The sequence below is a fragment of the Pyrgilauda ruficollis genome, unplaced genomic scaffold (assembly GCF_017590135.1).
Source record: "Pyrgilauda ruficollis isolate IOZ18807 unplaced genomic scaffold, ASM1759013v1 scaffold37, whole genome shotgun sequence".
Taxonomy (NCBI): domain Eukaryota; kingdom Metazoa; phylum Chordata; class Aves; order Passeriformes; family Passeridae; genus Pyrgilauda; species Pyrgilauda ruficollis.
In genome coordinates this window covers 6,056,824-6,084,306 of record NW_024525156.1, presented here as the reverse complement: position 1 = coordinate 6,084,306, position 27,483 = coordinate 6,056,824, and the positions used below count along the sequence as shown (strand labels likewise).

The 27,483-nt window shown below is 44.0% G+C and overlaps 2 protein-coding genes across 5 annotated transcripts; one reads left to right on the top strand and one right to left on the bottom strand.

The window, feature by feature from the left end:
• Positions 1–8,037: 8,037 nt before the first annotated feature.
• SNRNP48 (small nuclear ribonucleoprotein U11/U12 subunit 48) lies at positions 8,038–16,085 on the top strand. Of its 3 annotated transcripts, none has more exons than XR_005955833.1 (9): positions 8,038–8,156; positions 8,230–8,343; positions 8,455–8,515; positions 9,253–9,327; positions 11,718–11,906; positions 12,836–12,957; positions 13,386–13,501; positions 14,704–14,879; positions 15,805–16,085. XR_005955833.1 is itself a non-coding variant. In XM_041476022.1 (9 exons), the coding sequence occupies exons 1-9, from the start codon at positions 8,097–8,099 to the stop codon at positions 15,842–15,844; spliced, it is 939 nt and encodes a 312-aa protein (XP_041331956.1). In that variant the 5' UTR covers positions 8,038–8,096; the 3' UTR covers positions 15,845–16,085. The 3 variants fall into 3 exon arrangements, 2 of the variants coding, with proteins under 2 accessions (XP_041331956.1, XP_041331955.1); XM_041476022.1 differs by having other exon boundaries at positions 14,718–14,879; XM_041476021.1 differs by having other exon boundaries at positions 8,039–8,156; positions 14,715–14,879.
• ROPN1L (rhophilin associated tail protein 1 like) lies at positions 14,726–25,513 on the bottom strand. 2 transcript variants are annotated; one of them, XM_041476023.1, is made up of 8 exons: positions 25,481–25,513; positions 24,387–24,415; positions 23,319–23,468; positions 21,650–21,773; positions 21,317–21,478; positions 18,704–18,879; positions 17,656–17,742; positions 14,726–14,858 (listed from the first exon to the last, which is right to left on the bottom strand). In XM_041476023.1, exons 3-7 carry the CDS (start codon positions 23,447–23,449, stop codon positions 17,679–17,681), a joined length of 657 nt encoding a protein of 218 aa, XP_041331957.1. In that variant the 5' UTR covers positions 23,450–23,468; positions 24,387–24,415; positions 25,481–25,513; the 3' UTR covers positions 14,726–14,858; positions 17,656–17,678. The 2 variants fall into 2 exon arrangements, with proteins under 2 accessions (XP_041331957.1, XP_041331958.1); XM_041476024.1 differs by lacking the exon at positions 24,387–24,415 and having other exon boundaries at positions 25,481–25,501.
• Positions 25,514–27,483: the final 1,970 nt, after the last annotated feature.

The following is a 27,483-nucleotide window of genomic DNA, read 5'->3' as shown; positions in this document are numbered from 1 at the left end:
GCCGGTCTACGGGACTTCAATGCTTTCCATAGCACCACCTGGTGTCGGGCGGCGGGGAAGAGCTTCCAAAGCTGCTCCTATCCCAAAATCTCCCTCTGCCCTACTCTCTGTGCTTAACAAAACTGCTTCCCCGGAAGGCCTCCCGGAGTGCCGGGTGAGTACCACCGCCTCCTGCCTGCCTGGCTCCGCCCCAAGAGCAGCGTTGGTACCCGCCACCTTTTACCTTTGCAGCTGCCCTGTTCTAGAGTGGATTTCTAAGAAAGGATAGATTGGCATTCGGGTATTTTATGCCAAGTATCACTTACTGGGATAAACTGTTGATGGCCTTCTCATTTATCAGCGTGACCAGGCTGTGAGCAGTGACAAACCCCTGGTACCACCTGGAGCATGCTGCTGCACCGCTGGCTCATGTGGTAAAACAAATGCACCAATGCAGCCAACCAGGCTCGCTTTCTGTGGGCAAGAGCAGTCACAGCTGAAGGCTTTTATCAGTTACTGTGTGTTTACAGCTTGCTGCCCTGCTGCCCCTGCAGATTCCAGGCTGAGGAGACAGGAGGTAGTCAAGGAGCTCTCTGAATCCCACCCTGCAGCTCCTGCCTGCGTGATTGCACCTGAGCAACCCCATGAGAAGCCAGGGGGAAACCTAGGTATCAGGGAATGGGATCCTGACATGTACCCCAGATCTTCAGCTCTGGGGTACATGTCTGCAACCAGAAAATAAAGCCTGGTGTGGAGGATGCTGCTTTGTTCATTGGTACACAGTAGCCATAGTTTGGTTGGTTTTTTTTTTCAATACTGAGTGAGGAACTTTCAGAGCAGAGATAATGCTACTATACCTTGCACTAGTATCTGCTTCTAAATCAGTGATTCTACCCAACTTCTCATCTGGTTCCCTGTGCAGCCACCTACAGACAGGGAAAGGCAAGATTGAGCTGAGGTGTTCTGACTTTCCTGGTTGCATCTCCATTCCTGTATGTTGTGTAAATAGCCTTCCTCTTTCTCTTTAGCAGGACAGGTTTAGGGTGGGAGGTATGGCTTACAGAACAGCCTCAAATCCCCCATGGTTGCCCTGCAGAGGCAGCCATGAAGATCTTCAGAGGAAGCCCTTTCAGCTGTAGGCTCCTGCTTATCCTGTTTCTAATCATGGCTGTACCCATTAAGAGTCTGCTGCCGGAGCCAGGAATAGACCCGAGTAATCCTGGTGCCCAGCATCCTTAGAGAGAGTTTTGTAATTCCCAGCCATGTGTGTGTCATCTTCACTCAGCTCATTCTGCAGGCATTGCCTTGTGCAATATGCACAGGTACGATCTGCTGCCCACCCACCAGGCAATGTTCTTCTCCACGTGTGCTGGAAGTGTGAGAGGCATCAGCACCACCTGCGGGCTCAGCTGCAGATAGAGCTTTTCCTACATTGGGGTTTGCAGCTTCAACCATGTAGTTTTAAACCAGCTCTTTGTACACAGCTTATGACTCTGTGTGTGTATTAGGTTGACTCTGGATTGATTACTGACATGCTTTGATTTTGCTAACAGCTTTTTGCTGATGGGAGTGGAGCTGTTTGCCTCCTATGTAAGATATGTCCTATTAGTGCTTCTGTACTGCTTCTGCTCTGGTGGGCAAGTGATAGATCTGAGGCGAGGCACTTCACTGCACAGTAGTTTGACAGGCACAGAGAACAACACACACAAAGTTCTGCCTGAAAGTCTGGAAAGTGGAATAAACAAGTGCTCAAAGAAAATAACCTAATTCTTCATGCACACTTGCAGGGAGGTATGTGCCAGGCTGCTGTGTGCACTGGGATGGGAGATGCACCTGGAGAAGTGGGTGAGGGTGGGTGCTTTTCCTCTGCACTGCAGCCAGGCTGCTCTCTGCCTTGCAAGGCTGAGCAGACAAAGCATGTGCTGGGGACAGGCAGCAGGATGGGTCAGATATGCAGACACACTCGTGAGCAAAATGGTTTTCAGTGAAGGTTTTGAGCTTCAGAAGGTTTTGAGCTTCTGACTTTGAACAAAGTCAGAAAGACCTGGGATTGTGCAGCTTCTGACATAATGGGTGGGGATGCCTGCAAAACCACACATCTGACTGGGAAGGAAATGGGGGAAAGCCTGCAAAGAAATAACAGGATGGAAGGAAGCCTGCACCAGGGGACAGCAGGATGTGGAAACCACAGTGTCTGTGGTGAGTGCAGTACTTTAACTGCAAAACTGTAATGACGTGTGTGTGTGCAGAGTTGAGAGAAACTGGCCAAGGGGTAGAATTTGACATTGTAATTGAGGCATTCACAAGTGCATGAGGACCACTTCTGACCACAAGCAAGCAGCACTTTTGCTTTGTGTCTCAGATGAGAGGCTGAGCTTCCAAATGTGATGACACTGGGATACAGGGAGTTGTGCTGATGAAACGTTATCACTGATGAGCTCAGCAAATATGCTGATCTTGAATTATGAGTCCCTGTGAGAGCTAAAGCCATCATGTGTTCTCCCCATTGGCAATTACTGAGCAGGATCTGTTTCTCCCCTGCACTTGTCTTCTCCTCCCTGCCCCCATGAGCTTGGGAAGCTGCAGTGTGTGACCACTTGAGCATATGCCAATCTCTTCAAAGATTCTCTGTAATCCCCTATGCTAATCCTCCTGGAAGAGGAAGGATGCTCGTAGGCAGCACTTGCAGATCCACACCCAGAATATTAAGCTTGTTATAACACCTGGCCTGTCCTTGCATCTGCTGACTTGTTTCCAAGGAAATTGTTGTGCATAAGTTCCTCCTTACTTTGAAATGTTCAGGTAAAAGTAATATTATTTGTTTTGCGTATGAGAAGAAATGGCAGCATCCAGGGACAGCCATCATTATTCACTGCACTAACAGTGCTGAACATGAGAGGCCACATTTTTGAAGTGACCTCTAAGGCTGCACAAGTCTGCAGTTACAGCAAAAGTAGGTGGTTTGATCCATGTGTCCAAACACTGACCATGAGCCTCATGCCAAGGATTCACCTTAAGGGACACACTGGGGCCCCAACAGAGGAGAGGAAGTTCCCTGGACTGGTGCAAAATGAGGTACATTTAAGACATGCCCACATGATAAATCCAACGGGAACTTTAGCACAAGCTGAAACATGAAGTTGGCACAGGACTTCTGTGCTGCTCTAAAGCTTCCCAAGTAGTGCAAGTGCTGAGAGCATGGCAAGGTGTGTGCTGTTTCAGCTCCCTTGTGTGGCATTTCAAGCAGGCATCAATTAGAAATCAATAGCATGCTTTTAAAAGAAAACCACAGCCTCCTCTGTGCTTCCTGGCAAAGAACAAGGAGTTCTGCGCTGGAAGGATCTCCACATCTGTGGCAAGCAGGGCACTGGCACAGCTAAGAACAAGCAGGGGCCAAGTCACCTGCCAGAAATTGCCACTTTTCACAGTCATGGCCACATTTTAATTTAGCTGGTTTCCTTCTCAGCAGTATTTGTGACAAAAAGTATGGAAAAGGCTTTCATTCTTCACAGGGATTATGTTTAATCACAACAGGTGTTAATGAAAAAATAATTAAATAAATAATGATGCCCACCAGACATCTGGTGGGAAGATGGAAGAAAAGGCAAGGGACAAACCTTGACTCCAAGCAGGTGGCAGGCACTAGCTTGTTGGAAAGCTCACAGCAAGGGAAGGGCAGAAAAGGGAGCAGGCAAAGAATCAAGGGTTGCAGGGCAGCAACTGTGAAGGGCTTAAAGAAAAAAAAAACCCATGAAGGCTTCAAAATACGCGTTAAAACTTGAGTGTGGAAGAGGGCATTGGATTTACTTCAGGTTTTTTAACAGTGAACTCCTAGCTCCATCAAGTGAGAACACCATGCTTTATCTTTAGAGATGAGAATGATACCAGCCTGATTAAACTGATCTAAATCTGATTAATCCATGAGAGATCACAGAGAGATACAGAGAGAAGAATCAATAAGGCATTAATAGATGCTAGAGCTGCTGCCTGTAAATCAATTTGGAATTGTCTGGTGCACTGCAGTTCATAAAATACACCACAGGCTGTAATTGTGAACTGGACTAAATTACAAAGGAATAAACATCCAGGAGCTAAGGAGTTGCAGCAGGTTCTGAGTGCTACACAGCTGAAGCAATAAATCAGCTGCACTCCCCCAGCAGAGAAAGCATTGAGGTCTGGGCATTATCTGAGTTCTCTGCTTGCCATCAGCACCTGTACTGCTCCACACTGGCACTTTTGGATGAGTTGGAGGGCAACAAAATTAGAACTTGGACAGCAAAAGGTGAAAATTAAACTCTTGTCAGTGGTCTGGTAAAGGCAATTTTGGAAAATATGCCTATGGCATAAATGATACTTCTATAAATTGATTCTTATGTGCTAGAGAAGCTCACCTCATGTCCCTGTAGATAAAAAGGCTGGTTCAGCTGAATCGAGGCTACAGATTTTGAATATGGCATCTTTGCTGAAGTCTAAGGTAAAAGTGAATAAAACCAACAGTGACCAAAAAAGAATGAAATTTAAGCATCTGAAATTCAAACTTCATCTTCACCAAATCTCTCTCATTTTTGCAGAGTGACACTGATGCTACCAGCCTGGATATCACAACTCCTTCCCTGGAGAAAATGAGGTTGACATGTGGGCAAGGGAGAAGAGGTGGCAGCTGCCTGAGCTGCTCTGAGGTGAGTACAGTCAATCTTAGCACCAGGGTGGGACCCCCAACCTTCCTGTTCAACATCCCCTGCTCCTGCAGTCCAAGGGTGAATGTTAATGGAGCGGCTGCAGTTTAAACTGCCCTAGGGATCTGCATGGCATCTGTCCTGGCAGAGTCATTCCCTGCTACAGGTCAGACTGTGGTCTGCCAGGTGCTGGCTGATTACTCCATATCCTTCACAAAGATGCACAGATCTTGTTGTAAATTTGCCAAACATGTTGGGGTGGGTCCAGCAAAAATCTGTCACAGCTGGAGGTCAAGAGCTGTCTTTTCTATCTCCCAGGCCTGCATGGGCTGTCTGGGCCCACAAGCCAGGCTGCTTCCATTTTAGCTTTTGGGTAGTCCCATGAGGTTTCTATTCATTCTACAGCTTCTTTTGCCTAGCTCCATGGCCCTTTTCCCACCCAGAAATGTGCATGCTGAATGTGGTAAGGATTGAGAAAACTGTTACAAAGCTTATTTTATTTCTCTTTACCCAAAGCATGCTTTAAAAAATTAATAAATTGAGCTTTCACATTTTTTCCCTTGTTTCTAGGGGGAACAGTGAACACACAATAAAACTGTTAAGTAGTGCTTTGAATCTAAGGAATAGAAGGAATGCTAAATATGAAAAATGTCTTTCTTTCATGTTAGAGAAAAATTCAGTATACTTCTAAATAAATATCTAGCTGCAGAAAGTCTGCAAGATTTTTTTAGTAGTGGAGGAAAAAACTAACACAAGCCATGGAATGCTCCTCCCTGTGTCAGCTGTGTGGGGAAGGGTTTTGCTGCTCAGGAGGAACTTCCCACTCCTCCTGCACATCCCGTAGGAAGATTTAGGCCTTAAGAGCAGTGCAATTTCAGTGTGGTTTCAACCTGGCACTCTTGGAGGTACCAACTGACTTTGTTGGGTTGGGATCATTCAACCTAGGTTAAGCTTTGTGCCCCAGGGTATGGTCCTGAACTAGGTGGTTCCTGATGTGCCAACAGCTGGAGATTCTAGCAATATAAATTCCATCTGAAGGAAGGCACAAGGTGGTAGGTACATTTCAGGAGTTCTCCAACAGCACTGTATGGTGTTTATGATGGCTTAATGTATACACCAATTCCCTGCTGTACCTTCTGCTTGTCCAGCAGTTTAGGACTGTTCTGCTGCGCTGTGAGGATATTTGGGGCTGATTTCCATAGAGACTTTCTCCATAGGTCAGTGCTGTCCAGAAAGAGCATCTACAAAAGCACCACACTACTTGCCATGAATTGCAGCTCTGCAGAGGCCCTGGACTGTAGTCAAGTACCCCTGCTGCAGGATGCTGCAGTGAGGCAGCATTCCTGTCTCAGGAAATGCAGCTGTGGAGTTTCCTCTCTCCTTCTCAGAAGGGACCGTGAGACTGAGAGTGTTAAATTTACATTATTGTTACTTTTACATTATTAACCACATGTTAATGTTTGATGACAAAGTCACAGCACTGTTGGCAGCAGCAGCACAGTGCTGGGTGCAGGAGAAGAGGGTGTGCCACAGACTGGAGACAACAGCTGGGAAAGAGTTTTAGATGAAAGACTGTGACAATCCCACTCTTTGCTTGATGGAAAGCCAACCTAAGTGTGATTTTGCCTGGAAGGAAAAGTGACGCTATGAACTTTTGTAAGCTGATGATCTTTTTCTCCCATCCAGTCAGTTTGCTCCTGGAAAGTCTGTAGCCATGATTGTTCCATGATAACAGGAACTGGGGTTTTATAGGGGAAAAGAAGGCCCTAAGATAATTTTGAATAATTCAAAATGTTGTTGTTTAGCCGAACAAAACATCTACCCTAATTCTTATCAATTTAATTTATAAGTAAACAAAATCAATTTTTTGTTTAATCTTTAGTCTTAAAACAAATCTGCTTGGATACTTCGTTGAACTTGACTTTCATAATTTTGAATAATTTTTCTTTTTCCAGTGGAGATGGTCAAAACAGTTTTGCACAGATTTTCTCAGTACTCTTTTGATAAAATGTGTTAATGCTAGTTAGTGAGTGTACTTCAGTACAGCATGGATGAAAATGCACGGGCAGCTGGGAAGTCTTCACAAGTATTCTGTATCATGTGATGTCAAAGATCCCCAGGCAAAGGTAACTAGAGGCACCAAATCTCTCAAAGGGCTAAAATCCCAGCTGAGTCTCAAATTCACTGTGCAGGGAAGGGCTGTAATCTGCTAACGAAAAGCAGATGTACAAAAGTCATTCTGGCAGCTGCATCTGTCATGCTGCTTCTCCCCCACCCTGCCTTGATAGATCCACTCTTCCATCCAGTCGTGTGCTTTTCAGAGACAATAGGCAAGCACAAACGTCAATTAGGTGAAATCTATCCCTTAAGACAGTCATTCTTTCCTCATCCTGCCTTACAGTCTGATTCAGCCCTATTGCTCCTATTCAGCCATGCAGCTCCCCCCACACTGGCAACACCCCCGTGCTCCACGAGGGGACAAATCCATCCTGGTTCTGCACTGCATATCCTGCTCCTTGGGGATCCTCTCACGATCCTGCGGCAGGAGCCTGCTGGAGGGCCTGCTGTCATCTCGCACCACATTCCTCCTGTTCCAAGAGGGAATCGGGCCTCAGGGCCTGGATGGCGACAGGGGGGCTGATGCTCCTCCTGCCCCGCCACGATCAGGGGGAGCTCTGGGGCACCCAGGCAGGCAGGGCCGGCGCCCAGGCGAGCAGCCCTCGGTGAGGGCAGCGGGCACTCAGGTCCGTGCGCAGGGAGGGCAAAGCCCGCTGCCCCTCAGGGCCGGGCACGGCGGGGGGTGTCCTGCGGCCTCCGGCCGGCAGGCGACGCCCGCGGCACCGCGGCATTCCCGGGGTTTGTTCCCGTTGGCGCCTGGCAGTCAGCTGGGGGTGAGCAGCACACGGCTGCCTCACCGAGCGCCGGAACTGCACGCTATGTACACATTTCAGCAAGCAGGGGCAGCAGCAGGCACTGGTTGCAAACTACGCAACTTTTGTGTTAATTGCTACTCAAGCCCCATCTGCTGGCTGTGTGTCCCGCTGCTCATGTCGATCAGTCCGCGGCGCGGTCCTGCCCTCCATCTGAGCCCGGCGTCCGTTCTCAGTGAGATGTGGCCAGTGACTCGGTGGTCGCGATCGCCCACTGCCGGGATTACCATTCCCCAGTTGCTGCTCAGCCCCGCCGTCTCTGCTCCTGCTGGCTCTCGTCCGGACAGCCCATCCAACTTGGGATTGTCTGCCCTATTCCTTAAAATTCTAACCAAGCATCCGATACTCGCAATGCAACTGGTTAATGGTAATCGTCCAGCTACCGGATGCTAATTTAGAAGGATAAAAGGCAAAGCTTGACTCAGGTCCCTCGGCACGCCCTGCAGGGCCCGCTGCCGCCCGCTCTGAGGCGGGGCCGCCCCTCCGCGGTCACGGGGCCGTGCGCGCGGCGATGGCGGCGCGCGGCGCAGCGATGGCGGCGGCCAGCGCCGTGTGGCTCGGCGGGGACCCGGTGAGGCGGCGGGGGCTGCGCGGGGCAGGGCGGCGGGGCCGGCGGGCCGGGGCTGACCCGTGTCCCCTCGCAGGTAGAGTGGGTGCTGTGCCCCTACGACGTCCATCACCGTGTCCCCCGCGCGTCGCTGGAGAGGCACGCGGCGTCCTGCCGGCTGCGCAGGATGGGATACTCCGCCGAGGAGGAGGTGGGAGCGCGGCTCGGGAAGAGGGGCGCGGGGCTGGCGCTGCTGCCCTGGGCTGCCACCACCGCTCGGCAGCCCCGGGCCGGGCCCTGACCGAGCCCTTTGGTCCCGCAGGCCGAGATGTACGACTCCAGCTTTTTCTACGAAAACCTGAAGGTTCCCACCATCGCCATGGGTGAGCGGGGCAGCGGGCGGCACACAGGGCTGGGGCTGAGGAGCGACACCCGGGGAAGTGCAGAGAATGAGGAGCTATGGGGAGATCGCGGGGAAAGAGCGAGATGTGGGACCAAGGAGTCCGGGTCCTCAAGGTAGCACAACTCCGCTGCCTTGGCAGCTGTAAACTCCTCAAGACCTCCTGAAAATCTTGAGTGTTTCAATCAGTAGGTTAGTTATCTCAAATTGTGGTATGCAATTTGCCTTATTTTACTGTTTTTATGCTTCTATCACTGTGTAATTTTACTCTGTAGATCGCGTTTATATTTTGATCTTAAAATCCAAGGAGGATCAGTTTTGTCCTCTTAGGATTTTCTTCCTGTGTTCTTAGTCCTCACTCTTGCATCAAATCCAGAAAGTGTATTAAAATGAATGCTTAGAAGGTCAGGAAGCTCTTTGTAGAATTTGGAGATAAAGCAGTGGTACAGAGAACAATGTACGTATATACATTTCTTTTTCCATATCCTTGTAACCCAGGAATATGTATTTTTTCCTTAATTTTCTCCCCTCATTTCAAATATGTAATAAATGAAAATTACATTTTTAGTTCAAATGTCCACTTGTACATGAATGACATATGATGTTCTGTACCATATCATATGTCTCATAATAGAGGCTGGGGAGTAAAGAGTAATCCAATCAAGTACTCAAGAACTTGATGTAAAAGTGGTTTGATTTTATTTTCTTCTCTGCCTGCAGATAAAGATCTACAGTTTCACATTGTTAAGCAGGCTAGAGCCCAAACTGCAAAGGAAGGTGCAGGCTACAGTGAAGGTAAGGAGCAAACAGATACTGACGTGATTTCACCAGCCTCCTGTGGAGAGCTGCCCTCGTCTCCCTCCTTGCTGCTTCCTTCATTCCACTGAGAACTGCTGTGAGGAATTTAATTTATTTTGAATATTTCTTCCCATGCATATCTTGGAGCATGATTTCTTTCTATACTTGGGGCAACTAGATGAGAGACTTTGAATCTGTTGTGCCCATATGTCTTATTGTCTTCAGAACTGAAAAAAGTGTTGGACTGTTTCAAGACTGAACTAAAAAGTTGTATAAGAACTATGCTGGCACATTTGCAAATGTGATGTTGTCCTTTGTCATTGCTCTGAGCTCACGAGTTCCTTTATGTTTAATTTTTCAGTGGGTTTTGTGACCACACAGGGGACCAGGCTAGGATGGAATCTTCAAAGGTTCAGACTTAGATCAGGCAGAAAAATAGGGCTCCCTCTGGAATCTGTAGAGCTTTAGTGTGTGGTTGAGAAATTACTGCAACACCTGAAGGAACACTTTCTCTCTGTAGACTTTGGTTTGTTAAACGTGTATAGACAGAAGGAAAAGTAATACTGAAACTTCTGACAGTGAAATACAGCAGCACTTGCTCGGACAGCTTTTCATGTTTTCTTTGTTTCTCTGGCATAGCAAATAGAGGCTTAATGGACAGTTGCTTGGAAAGGACATGTCCTGGGATGAGCACTGTGTTTTGAGCATGTCAGGTGTGTTGCCTCTGAAGGGAAGTGGGAACTCATTAATTTGACATAACCACATGCAAGTAGAGAAGCAGCAGATGAAGCCTTTGTGGAGTGGTTCATTGCAAAGGTGCATCAGTGAGCCACTAGATGCCAGTGTTCACTGCCCAGATTTCCCTGCAAGCTTGCCTTTCTCTGAGGATAACACTGAAACTGGATCAGTGGTTTTCATTGTTGTTGTAAGATTTGCTGACTTGGCCTGTTGTAAGATTTACTGACTTGTTCAATTTAAAGTCTTTGGCAGCAGAAACAAATGAAAAATAATTTTTCATGGTAAATTTCCTTTCATTGTAAATTTTTCACTGTAAATTTCCTCACTGTCTCAAAGGAAGAGATTTTCTTTCTTTTGTTTTTCTTTGTTTTCTTTCTTTTTTTTTCAATTCTAACCATATTTAGAATATTAGCATAGCTACATTGTTGAAAACAAAAATTTGTCTCAATCACAAGTTGTGTAATTCTTCTAAAATCACAAGCATGTAATTATCAGTGTATTTTTATGGACTTCTGTGACACTGTAAGAACAGCACATTTTAAAAAGAGACTTCTAGTTTTTGTGTTTAGATTCATTTGTTCATGTTAGAACAGTTCTGGTTTAGGTTCCAAGTACAGTAATGATGAAGTCTTGTATTTTAGGTTTGTAAAGTTACTGTGGTTTCTCTTCCTCTTCTTTGGTGTCTTTAATGATAGTAGGATGTGAAAAATTGCCCAGTTTCCATTAAGAGCTGAATAATCTGGAGAAGCTCTAGGTTTGCTGTTGTTGCATACACCCTTCTTATGTGTTGGCTTTGCTGTCTGCCTGGAGATGTGTGGGATTGTGCTGGGGGGAAGCAGGATTATGGAGGTCAGATGAATGGTTGCTGGAAAATTGAAAGATTTTTACTAAAATGGTTTTTTGCTGTCCATGTCCTAGAGTATTGCATCCTGTATCTTTGTGGAAGTCACTTAACTGCTGTTGCAATGGATTGAGAATGGATTAATTTGTTTGGAGGCATGTGTGTTTTAACTGGGGAATGGGAAAGAAGAGTGTTCAGGCAGTGTGTTTGTTTCCATAAGTTTAAGTCAGTAATCTGAACCGATCTGGAGCACTTTGAAAGTGCCTTTGTAGTCCTTTTGGCTATAAATTCCTGTGTCAGTCTATTGTAAAAGCTCTGAAGAGAAGGTGACAGTGTGAGTGAGACTGATCTACACAGTGCTTGGTTACCTAGTGTCCTAGAAGCTTTCATTCTTGTTGGCAGAACAGGTATTTTGCAGCTAGCACTTTATGTAACATTTTAGGAGTAAGATAAACTCACAAGTTAGAGCTGCACCCTCTCTTGATTTAGCTTGTAAGTCAAGAGCTGAAACTCATGGGAAATTACAGAGGTCATTTTGATCTAATCTAGTACAATTCCTTCATGCCATATGAAAACTGTATCTGTGTAAGCAATCAAGAGGGGTTTTACAGCCTTAGAGAGGCTTGGGAGGGATCTTTGAGCAGTTTTTATCTTTTCAAATTACGAAGGTTGAAACTTCTTACAGATACATAGGGGAAGGATGAAAACAGCCTGGGAATTTACTGCATTGTTTGTTTGTTGAGCTTCTTGGTATTTTCGTGCATAGTTATGCTACTTTACAAGTAACAGCTCTCTGTTCAACCTCCAGGATCTTACTCATTACTGCCCATAGAAGTTCCTCAAAACCACAAGCGTTTCACGTGTGACCTGACCCAGGCTGACCGCCTTGCTCTTTACGATTACGTTGTTGAGGAGACAAAGAAACAGAAGTCCAGATCCCAGATAACGGAAAATGACAGTGATCTCTTCGTGGATTTAGCAGCGAAAATCACCCAAGGTTTGAAGAATGACCTGTTGTTGAATTTATGGCTCAGAACTTTCAGTTTGTCCAGTTACATAAGTTTTGTTGATAGCCAAGCAGAATTGATTATGCTGCCTTTTTTTTTTTTTTTTTTGTGGAGAGCATACTGTTTCTAAAAGCTACAACAAAGATCTGGGATCACAAAATGCTAGTCTGGTGTCCTTTATGATGTTTACCTTCTTGGAAAGCCTCAGTGCTCTGCCCTTGGCACATGTATTATGTGTATCTCAATGGATGGATCTTCTGTCTTTGCTGCAGCTGACTCCAGGTTGCTTAATGTTGCCATTGTGCTGTGCAGCTTGGAACAGTTATTTGCTGTGGGACATGATGAGATTAAAGATTGCTTAAGAGTAAAAGCTGAACAGGAGAGGTTGACAGTCATCCAGGTGGAGCTCTTGAGCAACATACTTTGGTGTTGGTCTGGGACTTCTCATCCCTGTTGAGTCATGCCAGTTTGTAACTACCAAGTGCAGCGAAAGCATTTGTGTCACCCCGCAGGCCCTGCTGTGCCTGGGAGATGTGACAGTGCTTGTCATCTATGTAGATAACTTTCTAACAGAGTCTGGCTTTCTCCTTCTGTATCTTACTGTAATACTGGCTTTGAAAACATGACTCATACTTAGAAGGCGTTTGACCAAATCACAAGCCTGTATACTGGTGTGGATCACAGTTTGGAGACTGAGATCACATAACAGCATTTGCTTGGTGCTTTTTTACTTGTGTGTAAACAGCCAGCAAGAAGGTTGGAGGAGGAAGCTTGAGATAAATTCACCATAGATACTAAATACAGGAGGAACTTGAGACAGAGCACGATTATTTTATGTTCCTGAATGTACAGGCCTGCATACCTGCAGGTGCTAACATCCTGCTAATGACTGTTTGTTTTACTCCCAATTTTTTGCTAGATGATAGTCAGAAAGGTCCGAAGTCCCATCTTGAAATTCTGGCTGAAATGCGAGATTACAAAAGGCGGCGGCAGTCATACAGAGCTAAGAATGTTCATATAACAAAGAAGTCCTACACTGAGGTGAGATTGGGGAAAAAAAAGCTTTTTTGGACAAAAGTGCTTGCTATATATCAGCATAAACAATTATATACTTTTTCAAAGACAAATCATGTGTCTTTCTCTGCTTCTTGTATCCTGCTTTGTTATTGTTGCAAACTATAGAGGAGTGGATTTGGTTTGTTGCAGCAAGTTACAAATAATGAGCATTTCTAACTGCTAAGTTTTGAATGTGAAAATGTCAGCAACATATAGCTCACTATCATAAAATGGTACTATTTAAATTTATGCTGAAAGATTTTTCTGCAAATAAGACTTTCAAACATCTGATGTACAGGGTTTGGGGGAGATTTTTGTGAGGTTAAGAGTTTTTTTGAGATGTTTACACTTTGTTTAGTGCTTGTTCAGGCACTACCATGACATGTTTATTTTTAACATATCTTAATCTCCAGGTGATTCGGGATGTGATTGGTGTGCATATGGAAGAACTCAGCAATCAGTGGCAGGAGGAAAACAGGTTGGATAATGCAGAGATATGTGAAGGAGGGAAGTCAAAGTCTTCAGGAAGGTATGCCACAGCTGACAGCTTCTTCAGGCATGAAGCAGATTGTAATTTTATCTTACCACCTTCTTCTAATAGCACACACCAACATTATCTGAGTCATATGCATGGTTTATTTTATACTAATTCTATTAAGTCTTGCTTGAGAAACTCTGCGTGCATGAAGGATGGAGAAACATTAATAAGTATCTTTCTTTCAGAGGCAAGTAGGTTAGTTGCAAGTGATTCAGCTGAACAGGTAGTCTCTAGTGGAGCTGGGGGATGAATAGTGCTCCCTCTGTGCCCAAATATATATATATGTTGTAGCTGGTTACAGAAGGACACTTGGAAATACAAGTACACAATTTCTTACCCTTCCCTACCACATGACATGTGCTAGATATATTACACCTTAGAGTAAAGGTTTCCAAAACATAGTAAATGTGGGGAGGCTTTACAGTTCTTATCCCTGCAAATGCTGCTGTGCTAATTGGGAGGGTGTTTTAGCTATACATATTTTTGCTGTGTCAAGCAACACTGCACACCCTTCCAAATGTTTGTCACTGAAGTAAACATGGAGTCATGACCTAGTGGTTTCCTATTTGTGCCTCTTCAGCAGGTCTTTGAGAGGAGAATATTTTTGAAGCACACTATTAAGTGACACTCTGTACCCAGCATTAAAATGAAGATGAATGCATGGCAGAGCACTAGAACAGTCTGCCCAGGGAGATCCTGGAGTTTTCCTGTCTAGAGAAATTCAAAACCCACCTGAACACGTTCCTGTATAACCTGCTCTAGGTGACCCTGCCTTGGCAAGGGGAGTGGATTAGATCTCCAGAGGTCCCTTTCAGCCCTAACAATTCTATGATTCTGTCAGATCAGGACTTAGGTTCTCCAGCTTAAGGCAGATGCTTGAAGAGTTAAAGATTTGAAGCAAAACAGAGTGAACCCCTTCTACTGGCTCCTGCTTCACAAGCAGAGGTGTTAAGGAACAGTGTTCATAGGAAATAATTGGATTAAATAGAGTACTGAGGTACACACATGAGATGTGCACATGGACTTTGGCCTCTTTTGGGAGATACTGTATTTCTTAGAGAGATAGGTTTAATAAAATATATGTCTTCTGTCTTACATCAGTAGTAAGTCACTGGAAACAGTAGTGTGAAACAGTAGTATGGTACTGGAAACAGTGAGTGTAAAACTGTTTTTACTGATTAAAATCACTTAAGTTTATTTTCAGAAGGGAAGACAGGCGGTCAGCTTCGGTGGACTCACGGCAGTCTGGAGGAAGCAGTAAGGATACGGAGTGCATGAGACACAGGAGAGACACCAGCAGGAGTCCAAGTAAACGAAGGAGGAGTCGGGAGAGAGGCAAAGACAGAGACTCTCGGAGAAAAAGAGAGAGGTGAGCAGAAACAGTGACAGCTGACTCCTGCTTCTGAATCGGGCATCTGTAGCCATTTTGTATGAGAATTTAGTGCAGAGGTGGAGCATGTCCAATTAAAAAGCTAGGCTAACCTCATGTGCAGTATGACAAGCCAGTGGTATGAGGCTACTAAACAAAACATTCTGTGAGATCACAAACTGTGATCCAGACTTCAGAATTTATAGTCTCATCTGAAAGGTGGCACTTTCTGCAGCATGCTTGCAGGGCTGCAACAGTTCTGTAACAGGCTGTTGATTTTACTCCTTGATCAATATGGTTAAAGGGACAGTATGTTTCTCATCCACAACTAACTGCCTGTCATGTCTAATGCTGATTTCTGCTCTAGTTTGCTCTAGATCTTAATAAATAGTACTATTTGTTTCACTAGTATGCAAACATTAACTTTTCCATATTAGATGCTTCAAAACAATGCTGTTGCTCTTCAGTATTTCTTGACATACAATTTAGCAAAAGAAAACAAATCTAGGCCACACCTTGTAATACCACCAACAAAGACATTTACATCTGCAGGACCACAGGTGTGTGGGACCCTGTGTTTGAGCAGACACAAGGACTGTTGTGCAGAAGAAATGCTGCCTTGCCCCTTGTGTTTGGGTAAATGCATTACATAACTGCATGGATGGAAGTGATGGCTTGTCTCAAAGCTGGCTTCATTTCTCTGTGATGCCATTCATCCTAAACTAATTGGCACTCTGGCACTGCATGGCAAGACTTGATTAAAGCAGCACAGAAAAGAAACTGTCTAAAAGCAGTTTACTTTCTTTCCTTAGAGGAGGACATGACTACATTTAATGAGAGCTTTCCATTTTCCAAGTTGTTTTTTTCTCTTCAGACTCTCACTCCGAGCCTAACAGCCCACACAATGTTTATGTTTTTGTTTCAGGGATGAAGACAAGTATTACAATCACAAAAGAAGAAAGTAGGAACAAGAACCTGATGGTTTTGTTTGTCAGCTGTTCAGAACATAACTTCCACAAGAACTGCTGTTACTGCTGTTTTGGCCAAGACAGTAAAGGTGTGCACATAATATTGGTGTTGCATCACACCTGTGCTGCTTGGAGACAAAAATGTGCTACAGTTTGTTAGGATGGAAGCAGTATATTTCAGATAATGTGTAAATCTGGAACATTTATACATCTGTTAATAAATTATATTGATCTCTCATGTATTTGAGTTATTCTGACAAGCCTGAATAATAAAATTTATGAGAGGTTGTACTTCTGGCCTTCCTGGCCCATAAGTAGTGGATATAGAACAGAGCTAATCCCTGGAATCCAGATCAGTTACACACAGGGAATGCATGAAGAGAGCTCCCCCTCCTACCTAACACTGTTACCCCTAGGTGACATTGCCTACTTACAGCATGTACCAGAGGACAATTTCAGGGTTCTCCAACCGGATAAAACATCTTCAACTGTAGCTGGTGTTAAATGGACAATAACACAAAAGTTAGTGTGCCCAGGCTCATGCTCAAAGAAAATTTGGATCAATACAATCTGGAAAAGGTGATGAGAATGTAGCTCTCCACAGAAGCTAGGGGGAAGGCACCAAGGACACTTGGAATATTACTGAGTACCATATTCAAACAGCAGGTGATTTTCCTTCCAACAATAACCAGGAAGGCTTCCCATCCTGTGGACTAACATACAAATGTTTGTGATAGAGGTTGATAAAACAGACTTAAAACATGCAGGTAGATATTAAGGATGTACAGTTTGTTAATTCCTCACACAATCTACTTCAGCAAGGTCAGTCACCATCAGCCAAGCTTCTTGATTCAACAAAGTAAACAATTATAAGAGAACAAGATCCATCTTTCCTAAAATACTTCTGTTTGTTCAGTGTGCCAAGAGAGGGCACTTCATGTTGCTCCTGGTTGTGGCCTTCTCAGTCAAAGGGAATCTTTCCAGTTTTACTGTAGCCTCTAGTACCCTTTCATACCTCAGTTGTTTCTGTAATTAAGTGTGATTGATTATCTGTCACTAAATAGTTGGTCTAGGCTTCTATACCTGTTACAGCAGTCTAACCAAGCAACTCTGTGTCAGGTATTCCTCACATATGTGTCAAATGCAGTAGCTTTACCTGTCAGAAAACAAGATATATTTTAAAACATCTTTATTTAGACAAGTTTATCCAAAAATGAAAAAAGGTATTTAAGTTCTGAAAGGGTTCTAATTAGAGGGAAAACAATATGGAACCACTGCACTCCTTGCATTGGTTTTGTCTACCAGCTCAGCCATAGGGTTCTTATTAAGTTCTTTCAGTAGGGCCTGGTAAAACAGTTCAAACAGTGCATTTCCTGGCAGACAAGGTAGTCCAAGGATCAGCTGTATTTGTGCCAGAGTCAAAACGAATTCAGAGCTACCAGAAGCATAATGAGAAATGCTCCAGTTACAGCTGCTCTGGCTTAACTCAGTTCCATGTTTTACTTAATCAGTTATCAAATGTAGTTAGGAAGCTCAGTAACAAAACAACTTTTGCTCAATTCAATATAAGCAGATGAGTGAAGGGGTCATTCTCTAGGGGTGGCCATCAGTATCTGAGAGGCTGGAGAACAATATAACCGTGTATTATTCAATGAATAATCCCCTGAAGGACCATCTCAAGAGCAGGACAAAGAAACGGAAATGCCAGAGAAGAGGATCATGTTGTTCTGAAATGTGCAAATTATGGTACTTTGAACACAAATTATTTTCTTGAACTTTTTTATTCCTTCTTTTATTTTTCCTCTCACCTCATGCTGAAGAGTTGGACTGATCAATAAAATATGAAGGAGTATGGCAGGAAGTGTCTGATCAGCACCATGCCAGAGTGTTTCTCCCTGGAAAGGAATAAACCAAATTTTTGAAATGTCACTTTCACAACATAGTGTGTTGGAAAAGATACAATTTAGGGCTATATGAAATGCAAGAAAAAGAGGCAATGATTAAAAAGTGGTTCTTACTAAAAACTGTCAATCTTATAACTAATGATGAAAATGTTCATTTCTATGCTCTTGTTTTGGAGCTCCCATGAACTTGGAGCTGGTGGCAATCTAAGGCAGTGTATGGAGACTGCATGGCAATGTTTTTTGGGGGGCAGGTGGGGGTCACAGTGGTGCCCTCTGTGAACTTCTGAGAGAAGCTTCCCCCATGTTCTAGAGAGCCAGTGCCAGACAGCTCCAGGACAGACGCGCCGCTGGCCAGGGCTGAACCCAGCAGCGATGATGGTAGTGCCTCTGAGGCTGTGTCAGCCACCATGCACAGAAAGAACAGTTCCAAAGAGATGGTGGAACAGTTAAGTGTCTGTATGCAAACATGCTACACAGGCAACACGTGGAGGACAAGCCTGTTACAGATATTTTTTAATTGGTGTAGTGCATTTTGTGTGACCTATATGTGTGACTATGGATACAATTGAGAGAGCTCCCAGTCTCTCTCTCTGATTTATGATCTATGTTCAATCAAAGAAACAGCCCAGAAGATGCTGCTGGTTCCAGAAGCAGGAATATGCAGATGTTACAAGCCTGTATATATCTTCCTACATAGAAAATTATACCACCCTACAGAGACTTCAGTATTTCAGAGAAAGATGGATAAATAACAATTTATCTTTTAATACTGCAAACGCTGAAGTTGACAAAAAATAACTCTGCATATTTTTGATACAATCTTAGTCAATCCTTACTCCTGTCATCATGGCTATGCCCAAAAGAAAATGGACTATTCACGTGAAATTAAAGGTTTATGGAGAACCCAGAGGCAATTGATACGTTAAAATTCCTTGCACAGATTTTTACTTACGCTTGTTTTTTAATTCCATCGAGGAATGCATTAGTTTCCGTCTCTGATATCTCTCCATCAATACTGGCCAAATACGAATAAAGGAATGAGAATGTTTCAAAGGGAATTCGAGCTGCACCACCTTCTGGGTCTCTTGTTAGGATCTCACAGGCCTGTTTCATTGAACTCAGTAAGGACTGCAGGGGGTTCCAGCAAGAAATGAAAGGAAAAGTGTCAGAGCCATGAACATCCTTGCATATCATGGCAAAATCCACACTGTAAGCCATTAAAAAGGAGAGTAAATGAGATGAAGGTGTTATCATCATTGCCTAGCTTTAAACCCCAAATTTACTCTTTAGTGCAAGCCCAAGGATGAAAACAATAATGTAGTTCTAGTAGAGACAGGAGTAAAAAATACCAGAATCTTGTGATGGTTAACAATTGCACAGGGTAATCTGAGCTCTCTCTCCATTAGAGCCAAATTGCTCTGTTCTGCTACTGTAAAAGCTCCAACATCACTGTATCTAGTAACAGATCTTTTTGTGTGTGTGTATATTACCTCAATGGTTCTAAATGAATTCTCAGCAGCAGTTAAGACACACAAGTCTACAACGCCCAGCAAATAAATATAGGTTTGGTGATTTTATTATGATATTCTATTATATAATTTTTAGTTTATATTTTGGCTGATATTTACTGTTTCCGCTATCTCTATGCAACTTCCATTTTAACAGACAGTAGAAAAAGCACTGAGGCAAAAAGCATGTAAAGAATATTTCAGTTGAGTCAAAGGCCGATAACATCCGAGTTGCCTTTAAAACACACGCCGCAAATTATTAGTTCCAAATATACTTTGAAAAAATCCTTCCTTTAATATGGTGTTGACAATCCAGTGCCCTATGCATGCTGAGCTATACCAGGAAAAGTGTGGAAAAATTCAGCATAAAGTTTCATTCGGTTAAAGAATGAATTGGATGCCATTAAAGAAACAAACAAATAAAACCACACGCACCATATATATCTAAAATATAAAAGCACAAAACCAAACCCACACAGGCTTTCTTTAACCTAAGTCTTAATATTTTTCACTGCAACTTTTTCAAAATTTACTCTTACATTTTCATTAAGAAGCAAGCAATGTCTGTGTAAAAAGACAGTATTTGATAACAGTAGAATAGCAATACTTAAATAAATTATCTGTTTAAGATCTAGAACACAGGCCAGAGAAGTGTCATCTTATAATCCTTTAACTGTTTTACTTAATGTATCTCCTCCCCTGGAAGGCTTCTCAGGGAAAAGAGAGGCAGCTGACTCTATGTTGGCCAACTCTACATTTTGCATTTGGCTGCCCCTCCACTGCCTTTTCTGGTCCTGCCACCCCAAACTGCCATGGTCTCTCTCTCTCACAACACAGCAAAGTTATTCATATCCATTTTGCCAGCTTTGACAGACAATTTAGCAGGCTACCTGTGTGGTCATTTCTCCTTTTGTAAAGGCTTTTGTAAAAATGCATTGATGCTTTACAAGAAAGATACTTCAGACTGGTGCTCTTAGTTCGCATTTGTCTACTCTTATATCTCAACCATGACCCTACTTGACTGTGAACACAATTTACAGCTGCAGGAAATGAATGTAAATTTCTCATGTCTGTCTTTCCCTCTGGTTTAGGAAACTGAGATCTAGGTTTCATTATATAGTACTGAAATCAAATAATTCACTTAATATCCAAAAGGAAGGTGAGATGGTGAAATTTAGTCTGTCTAGCTCCATCAGAATGATGTTCCTGTGACCCTGATTTTGGTTTTGGTTTTTTTGGGGTTTTTTTGCAGGACAGAGGGGTTGTTGTTTTTTAGATAAGTAATGTTGCTGTTACTATTTTTAAATTAAGAAAAGAGCCCAAATGACAAGATCATTTTGGGAGGAAAACTCGAATCAAGAAATATGAATTTGAAATAAAGACATAAAGACAGACAGATGGACAGACAGATGGATAGACAGACAGACAGTTGCACAATTGCATCGCCAGGCCACGTTAACATTCAGGACTTCCAGATACTGCAACATTCACAAAATATTATTTCACATATATTTTCTTTTTAGTACCTCTTCTTCCCTACTGTAGAAATCATTAGAAGTATTATACTTTATAAGAACATCAGCTTAATGCATTTTATAATCTTTCATTCTGTTAAAATGCTCTGCTGAGATTTTATTACTGACATTAAAAAAATTAAGTGCAGCTGTAGTAACATTAAGTGCTGCTGAGAAAATTTAATTGGCTACACAATCAATTAAAAATTGGTTCTTTAATTTCTCCCTTCAGTTCTCCTCCATGGACATTTACACTGATGCCATCAGCATCATTCCTCCATCACCCTCTCTCACACAGTACAAGCTCTCTGCAGACACACTTCTCTTCTACCGAGGACTTAGCCATCCTTCTGGTTAAGCTCCCCAGACCAAAATCTGATGTACAACTGAAGTAAACACACAAGCCACTTTACCAGCTGCTGCAAAAGCAATCACCATTCCCCAAATCCATCTGCATTAATTGTTCTATGGTCTGTCTTGGATATATACAGATCCTAGGCAACCACTTGTGTTTGGATATGAGGGCTCCTGCTGTGAACGTACCCCACCAAGCATGCTGCACCCAAGTGCCAGAAACTTCATCCATTCCACCTGCTTGCCAAAACTGTCCAATTGCAGGATAGCTTCCAGCTGCTCCTCTGGCAAGCCCAAATGCTTCCATTTTTCCCTTAGTTCTGCAATGGTCACCATGCCTTTGGAAGAAAGCTTTGAACAAAATCATGGTACCACAATAAGAACTCCAAAAAACAGAACAAATTTAAGAACACAGTGTCTCCCCAAAATACTTCAAAAACTTGACAGTGTCTCTCCCCAGCCATCCCCAGCACATCAGCATTCCTCAATAGCATTGTGCATTTGATAAAGAACAGCTTGTACCTGTTTGTGCAAGATCTTAAGGAGTCCTGGGGTCAAACCAGCATCTTTTTTCCCTGTTGTTAATGGCATTTCGAGTCTCTCCTTCACAGGAAGGGGTTCACCTTTAGACAAGGCTGAAAAATACCTAAGTGAATGGGAAGAGCAACACACCTCAATGCCCATGGCCATTACAAACTGCACAGAAGTAAATGCTCTTACAGTTCAGTGTAAGAATCTGCAGGCTCCCCCACAGGAGCAGCAGCACCTGGTAAGCTGCCTACATGCACAACTCCCATATTCCTGTGCCCGAATCCCACAATTTTTAGACTTTACTTGCTCCTTTTCATGACACTCTAATAATTCCTAAGGCATTTAACTTATTTTATGCATGATATATTCAGCTCTTTTGATTGATGTACATGAGGACTTACCTGTTTAACACTCCCCTCGTGCACTACCCAAAATGTACATTTGCCTATTCACACTGCAACTCTCTCCTCAGCATTTCTGCTATTTCTGCCCACTCTAAATAAAATTTAAGAGTAGAGCATAAAGGGCATTGGATGCACAGCCTTTTAGTTATAAGGCTGCCTTAAGAGCTGCCTCTGCCTTAAATGGCCAGCAATTGAATTGTGCAAGAAAAACTCAGTTTTTATTCAGGTGCATCTAATTTAGAAGTTTCTCCACTTGTCCTGCCTCATCTGCCCTGGTCATCCCTGTCCATGTCCAGACTATCCCATGCTGTGCAAATACTTGCTAAAATACACAGCAGGCAGCACTCCAGAACTGAATTAGTATGACTATAAAAACAGATGCACAGTATGCGTGTATAGATAACACCAGGGCTATTTTTCAGCCAGATCTAGCTCCTCATCTGATTATTCACAGGCACAAGCACTACAACACCAGCAGCATGTGTGAAGCTGGCTTTTTCCAACACTGCAGCGGCAAAAATTCAGCTTCAGATCATTTTCTTTTTAACAGACAAGCCGGACTCCAGCCTGGCTTGTGTTAACAGCCTCCCCTCCCTCACACGGTACAGACGTTTTCCAATCCCACCAGCTGAGAACATCTCACAGATACCTTTCAAGAGCTTGCCCACACAAATCATAAGGCAGGAAAAAATTATAGTCAGCAGTTGAGGTAAAAGAAAAAAAAATGTTAAAGGCAAAACACTTAAACATCTAAATCAACTTTATGGCAAGAGATTTATTATGCCGATTATCACTTCAAAGGTGCGATTTTTCAGGCACTTTTCCCAGAAAGAAAGAAGAGAAACCTAACCAGGCTTAAGAATTAGAAAACTAATGTATATTTTTTCCTTTAAATTCCAAGAACTGAATCTCAGATGAGAGAAGAAAAACCAAACCAAACCAAATCAAAAGGAAAAAGAGCTGGTCTTTCAGACAGAAAAACTAATAACAAAAATCAAATTAAGATGCATTTTTCTGTATGGAAATCCAGCTATTTCAGAAGTAAGCCAGCCTTAAACCTCAAGTAAACAGAAAATAAATAAAATACCACACTATTTTTAAAAGGCTTACATGCTGCATTAGTATACAAAAGTGTATATGCAATGTATATGCTGATGCAATATTCAAAGCTATGTCCAGTATACAATAAAGAGGAGAGTGAGGTTTTAAGGGTCCATATACACAGCTCTCTGTTGTTAGGTGAACATCATACTTACGCAGCTGCCCACTGCAAAACATCAAAAGGCTGAGTCCTAATAGCAGCTTTAGTAAATTGCTTCAAAATATCAGGAAGCTCTGGAGGTATTTTGATCTGCTGAGCACAGAACATGGTTTCTGGAAGAGGCATGGTGTCCAGTCACAAGGACCTGAAAGAAATAAACCAGCAATTCACAGATGCAGAATGTGAATGAAAAACTGTGTGTGCACATGGGAGTGAACAGTGCCTGTCCCCAGATTCCCTCCTGTCCTACTCAATAGCTGAGGCTGCTGTAGAGGTGACAGACTTGGAAGGGTAAACAGACAAGCCCTGCATGGCTCTAAAAAACTTCGTGGCTACACCAAGTAAAACACATCAGCTTGGGCACCAATACCAGCTGGGTAAGAACTACTACTTTAATGGGTGACTTCAGCTAGTTTTAAACTGATTTTTCTCCTCAAACCTACCACAACAAAAATTTGTAAAATGGGCAGTCCTGACAAGTCACATCACATGTACCAACACAAAAGATATCTACACTGACAACTCACTACTGCACGCCAAGGAAAATCTTGGCATTTTTGTACAGATGTGCCAGAGTAGGCAGATGACCAAGATTCTACTGTGTTTATGTATTGAAAAATGCTGTAGCAAAAAGTTACTAATTTGTGCTCATGACAGACTTTACATCAAACAATTACAATGACAAAACATTCATGTGTGCTGCAAGCACATATTGCACTTTGCTCATACAGCTGTGTATGCAGCAGCTACAGGTGTGTCTGTCTCAGTCAGGATTTAACTCATCTGTTACAAGGAATCCTGATCCCCAGGATCCAAAAGAAGGGACAGAGATAGGCTATTGTATGGTTCTTCTCCCATAGTGATCGAGTGCATTCGGTGGGAAACTCTTCTGATCATTTCCAGGACAAACTATTGCATGCTTAAGTTGATTTAGCAACAAGAACCTAAAATGGTTAGTTATTTGCAGAAAGGAGGAGCAGTAAAAGCAACAGCATTAAGAAAGTAATCAGGAATCATGTAGCAGAATCCTTGATCACTTTAGATTTTTTAAAGATAAGAGTACCTGGTGGTGGCTTTCTCACATGAATTTTCCTGTAGTGGAAAAGAAAAAAATTAAAAGTCAGCAATAGAGCAATGGAACTGCTGTGACTCAAGGCTCCTTTGAGGATCAAACCATATTTAGAACTTTATTTATGGAGAAATGCAGACAGGGCACAGCATCTTCATCACTCCAATGCAGCCAATTTGCATCAGGAACAGACTTCAAGGTGCACATTTAATTACCAGATTGGTCACGAGCTTTCAGTAATGATTCAAAAACATAGCTCTAGCCAAGGAATAAAGCTGAAGGCGAAAAAGCTGAGGATTTCAGGACAACAGAAAAACTCTGAGGAAGGAATACAGCTGTGTGTGCATGTACCCTTAGGAAGTACTCAAATAAAAGAATAAAAATAAAATCGGGGAAAAAGTGCAGTGCAAGACCTGCTTTTCTACAGTAAGCCATTAATCACAGAGTCTCACAGAAGTACAGAGGTGACCAGAGACTTCTTGGAGGTCAGCTGGTCTGACCCCCGGCACTGCCTGTGAGCAGGGTGCCAAAAATCCATGTCCAAGTGTGTTCGAAGAATCTCCAAGAATGGAGACTCCACACCCTGCTGGGCAACCTGTGCCACTGCTTGGTCACCCTCACACGGAAAAAAAGTTTCTTGATGTTCAGAGGGAACCTTCTGTACATACATACACACACACCTAATGGTCAAAGAAAAGCACAGCTAGGTCAGGCAGCCTCTGCACGCCTTCACCATCGTCACTTTCTCATGGTTTACTCTCGCTAGAGACAAAGATCAGCTCATCACTTTCACTTCCTCTAGTTAGTTCTAATGTTCTATTCTTCTCCTTCCACGCACCCCAAGCCAGCGCCAGGTGTTCGGGAAACAAGGCCAAGGCGTGTCCGCACACAGACGGGACTGGCCGAGCCCCGGGTGCCCGCGGCCCACCCGCCCCGAGCTGCGGGCAGGCAGCGCCGGCGGGCAGCGGCCCCGGCGCGGCCCCTCGTAGGCCGGAGGGAGCCCCAGGGCCGCCCACGGCCCCGGCGCCCCGGCCACCCCCAGGGCGGCCACCCCGGGGCTCGGGGAAGGCCCGGACACCGCCCCTCACCTGCCCCGCTCCGCCGCCCCGCTGCCACGGCAACGCGCAGGGACGGGCCGGGGCGGGCGCTGGGCGGGGGAAAACTTAATGGCGGCGAGGTTTAAAGGGCAAGAGCAGCGCCTGCTTTGTACAAACTTCCGAAAAGGCCCAAACCGTGGATGAGGGGATCGAGTCTACCATTCGTAAATTCACAGACGCAGCCTGCAAGGTGCGTCGGAGTAGGCTGGAGGGTACAGCGGCTGGACACGAGCCAGCAGTGGGCCCAGGTGGCATCCTGGCCCGGAACAGCAGGAGCGTGGCCAGCAGGATGAGGGAAGTGATTCTGCCCCTGTACGCGGCCCTGGTGAGGCTCCACCTCGAATCCTGTGTCCTCTCAATTCAGGGAGGAACTGGAGGGTGAGAAAGCTGGACAAGGGCCTGGAGCACAAGTCCTATGAGGAACAGCTGGGGAAGGGAGGGGTGTTTAGCCTGGAGGAGAGTCTCAGGGGTAACCTTATTCTCTCTTCAGCTGCCTGAAAGGAGGCTGTGGGCAGGTGAGGGTTGGCATCTTCTCCCAGACAACCAGTGACAGAGTAAGGGAGCATAGCCTTAAGCTGTGGCAGGGGACATTAAGACATTTTGCTTGGATATTAAGAAGAATTTCTTCACAGAAGGGGCAATTAGACAGTGGAAGGGTTGATCCAGGGAGGTGGTAGAATTATTGTCCCTGGTGGTGTTTAAGGAAAGGCTGCATGTGGCACTTAGCACCATGGTCTAGTTGCTAGGCTGGTCTTGATCTCAGACATCTTTTCCAACTTGATTCATTCTGTGAACATCTTGGCACCATGTAAGTGGCAGAGCCGATGGCGGGGAGGCCGGTTCCTGCAGGTGCCTGGGTTCCCTGTAGCCTGCTGGTCCCTGCATGGCCACAAGGATGCTCTACTGGGTTAGCAGTGTTAGGGTGGCATGTCCATCTTGCCTTTGGCATTCTTGCACCTCTTTTCCTGGCTTGGATGAAATAAGAAGAAATGCTGAGTGAGCTGAAAAAGAGATGGGGCAGTGTATCCCCAAAAATTCCCTTTACTCACAGCAGCTGCTGCTTCCAAGGACAGTTCAGCCACAAGCAACCTCTGGTTGACCAGTACTGTTGGTCAGGCTCCACAGTCCTGGACAATCAGGACAGCAGCACCACTGAGAGTCTGCCACCACCGAGAACAGCACAGCCCGTGCCAGCTGCTTCTCAGCAGCTGCTGGTCCATCATGAGGAAGTGTGGGCACTCCCACTGCTCCAGAATGTGAGGAACTGAAGTGCCCTCTCTGCCACAAAGTCTTCTTTCCACTGCAGATAAAGACAGCACCAGAGGCAGCCTGACTGGCATCAGGTAAAGACACCAGCACATCTCTTGGTTACAAAGCAATACCCCTCCTGTACCTTCTAACATGGACTGTACGCAGCCTGAGCACTCAAATCAACTTGGTAATAGGATTATTCACTTCAGAAAGCCTTCACAAGCCGTTGCTCCAAAGAAACTTGGGTGCTGCATGATCCAAACAGGCCAAGCAGTTACTGCAGAAGCACACAACCTTATTTGAAGCCAGGCCTTTTTAATCCACATTATGTCCCTGCTGATGAACATGCAAGGCCATGCAGGACAAAGATAAAATGGTGTGCTCTGGAAAGCAATAAACACACATTTTAACAACTGTTTAATCTTTCATAAAACAGGAATACTTAGCATAAGCTACAGGCTAATTATTTGGCCTCAAAATACTTTGCAGATTCCTGTAACTAATGAAAACAGCAAACTTCTGACATACAATGACATTCATTTCTATCCTTTAGTTGTTTTAAAGCATCTACTCATTTAAGAATACTACAGCAAGAAAAACATGGAGAAAACATTATCCTGCAGGAGCTTACAGAATACAATTCAATTAAACTGATTTCACAGTGCAGTTTTTCAAAGTGATAGTGATAACAGATAAACAGCAAGATGCGTATTATCTCTCATCTGTGGTCATTGCACACACTC

Coding starts and splice junctions, on each gene's coding strand:
- ROPN1L (XM_041476023.1), bottom strand. CDS start 23,449: ATGCCTCTTCCAGAAACCATGTTCTGTGCTCAGCAGATCAAAATACCT. Junction 21,774..23,318: donor GTTTTGCAGTGGGCAGCTGC/GTAAGTATGATG, acceptor CCATTCACTTAG/GTATTTTTCAGCCTTGTCTA. Junction 18,880..21,316: donor GGTGCAGCATGCTTGGTGGG/GTACGTTCACAG, acceptor AACCCCCTGCAG/TCCTTACTGAGTTCAATGAA.
- SNRNP48 (XM_041476021.1), top strand. CDS start 8,097: ATGGCGGCGCGCGGCGCAGCGATGGCGGCGGCCAGCGCCGTGTGGCTC. Junction 13,502..14,714: donor AAGTCAAAGTCTTCAGGAAG/GTATGCCACAGC, acceptor GTTTATTTTCAG/AAGGGAAGACAGGCGGTCAG. Junction 14,880..15,804: donor TCTCGGAGAAAAAGAGAGAG/GTGAGCAGAAAC, acceptor TTTTTGTTTCAG/GGATGAAGACAAGTATTACA.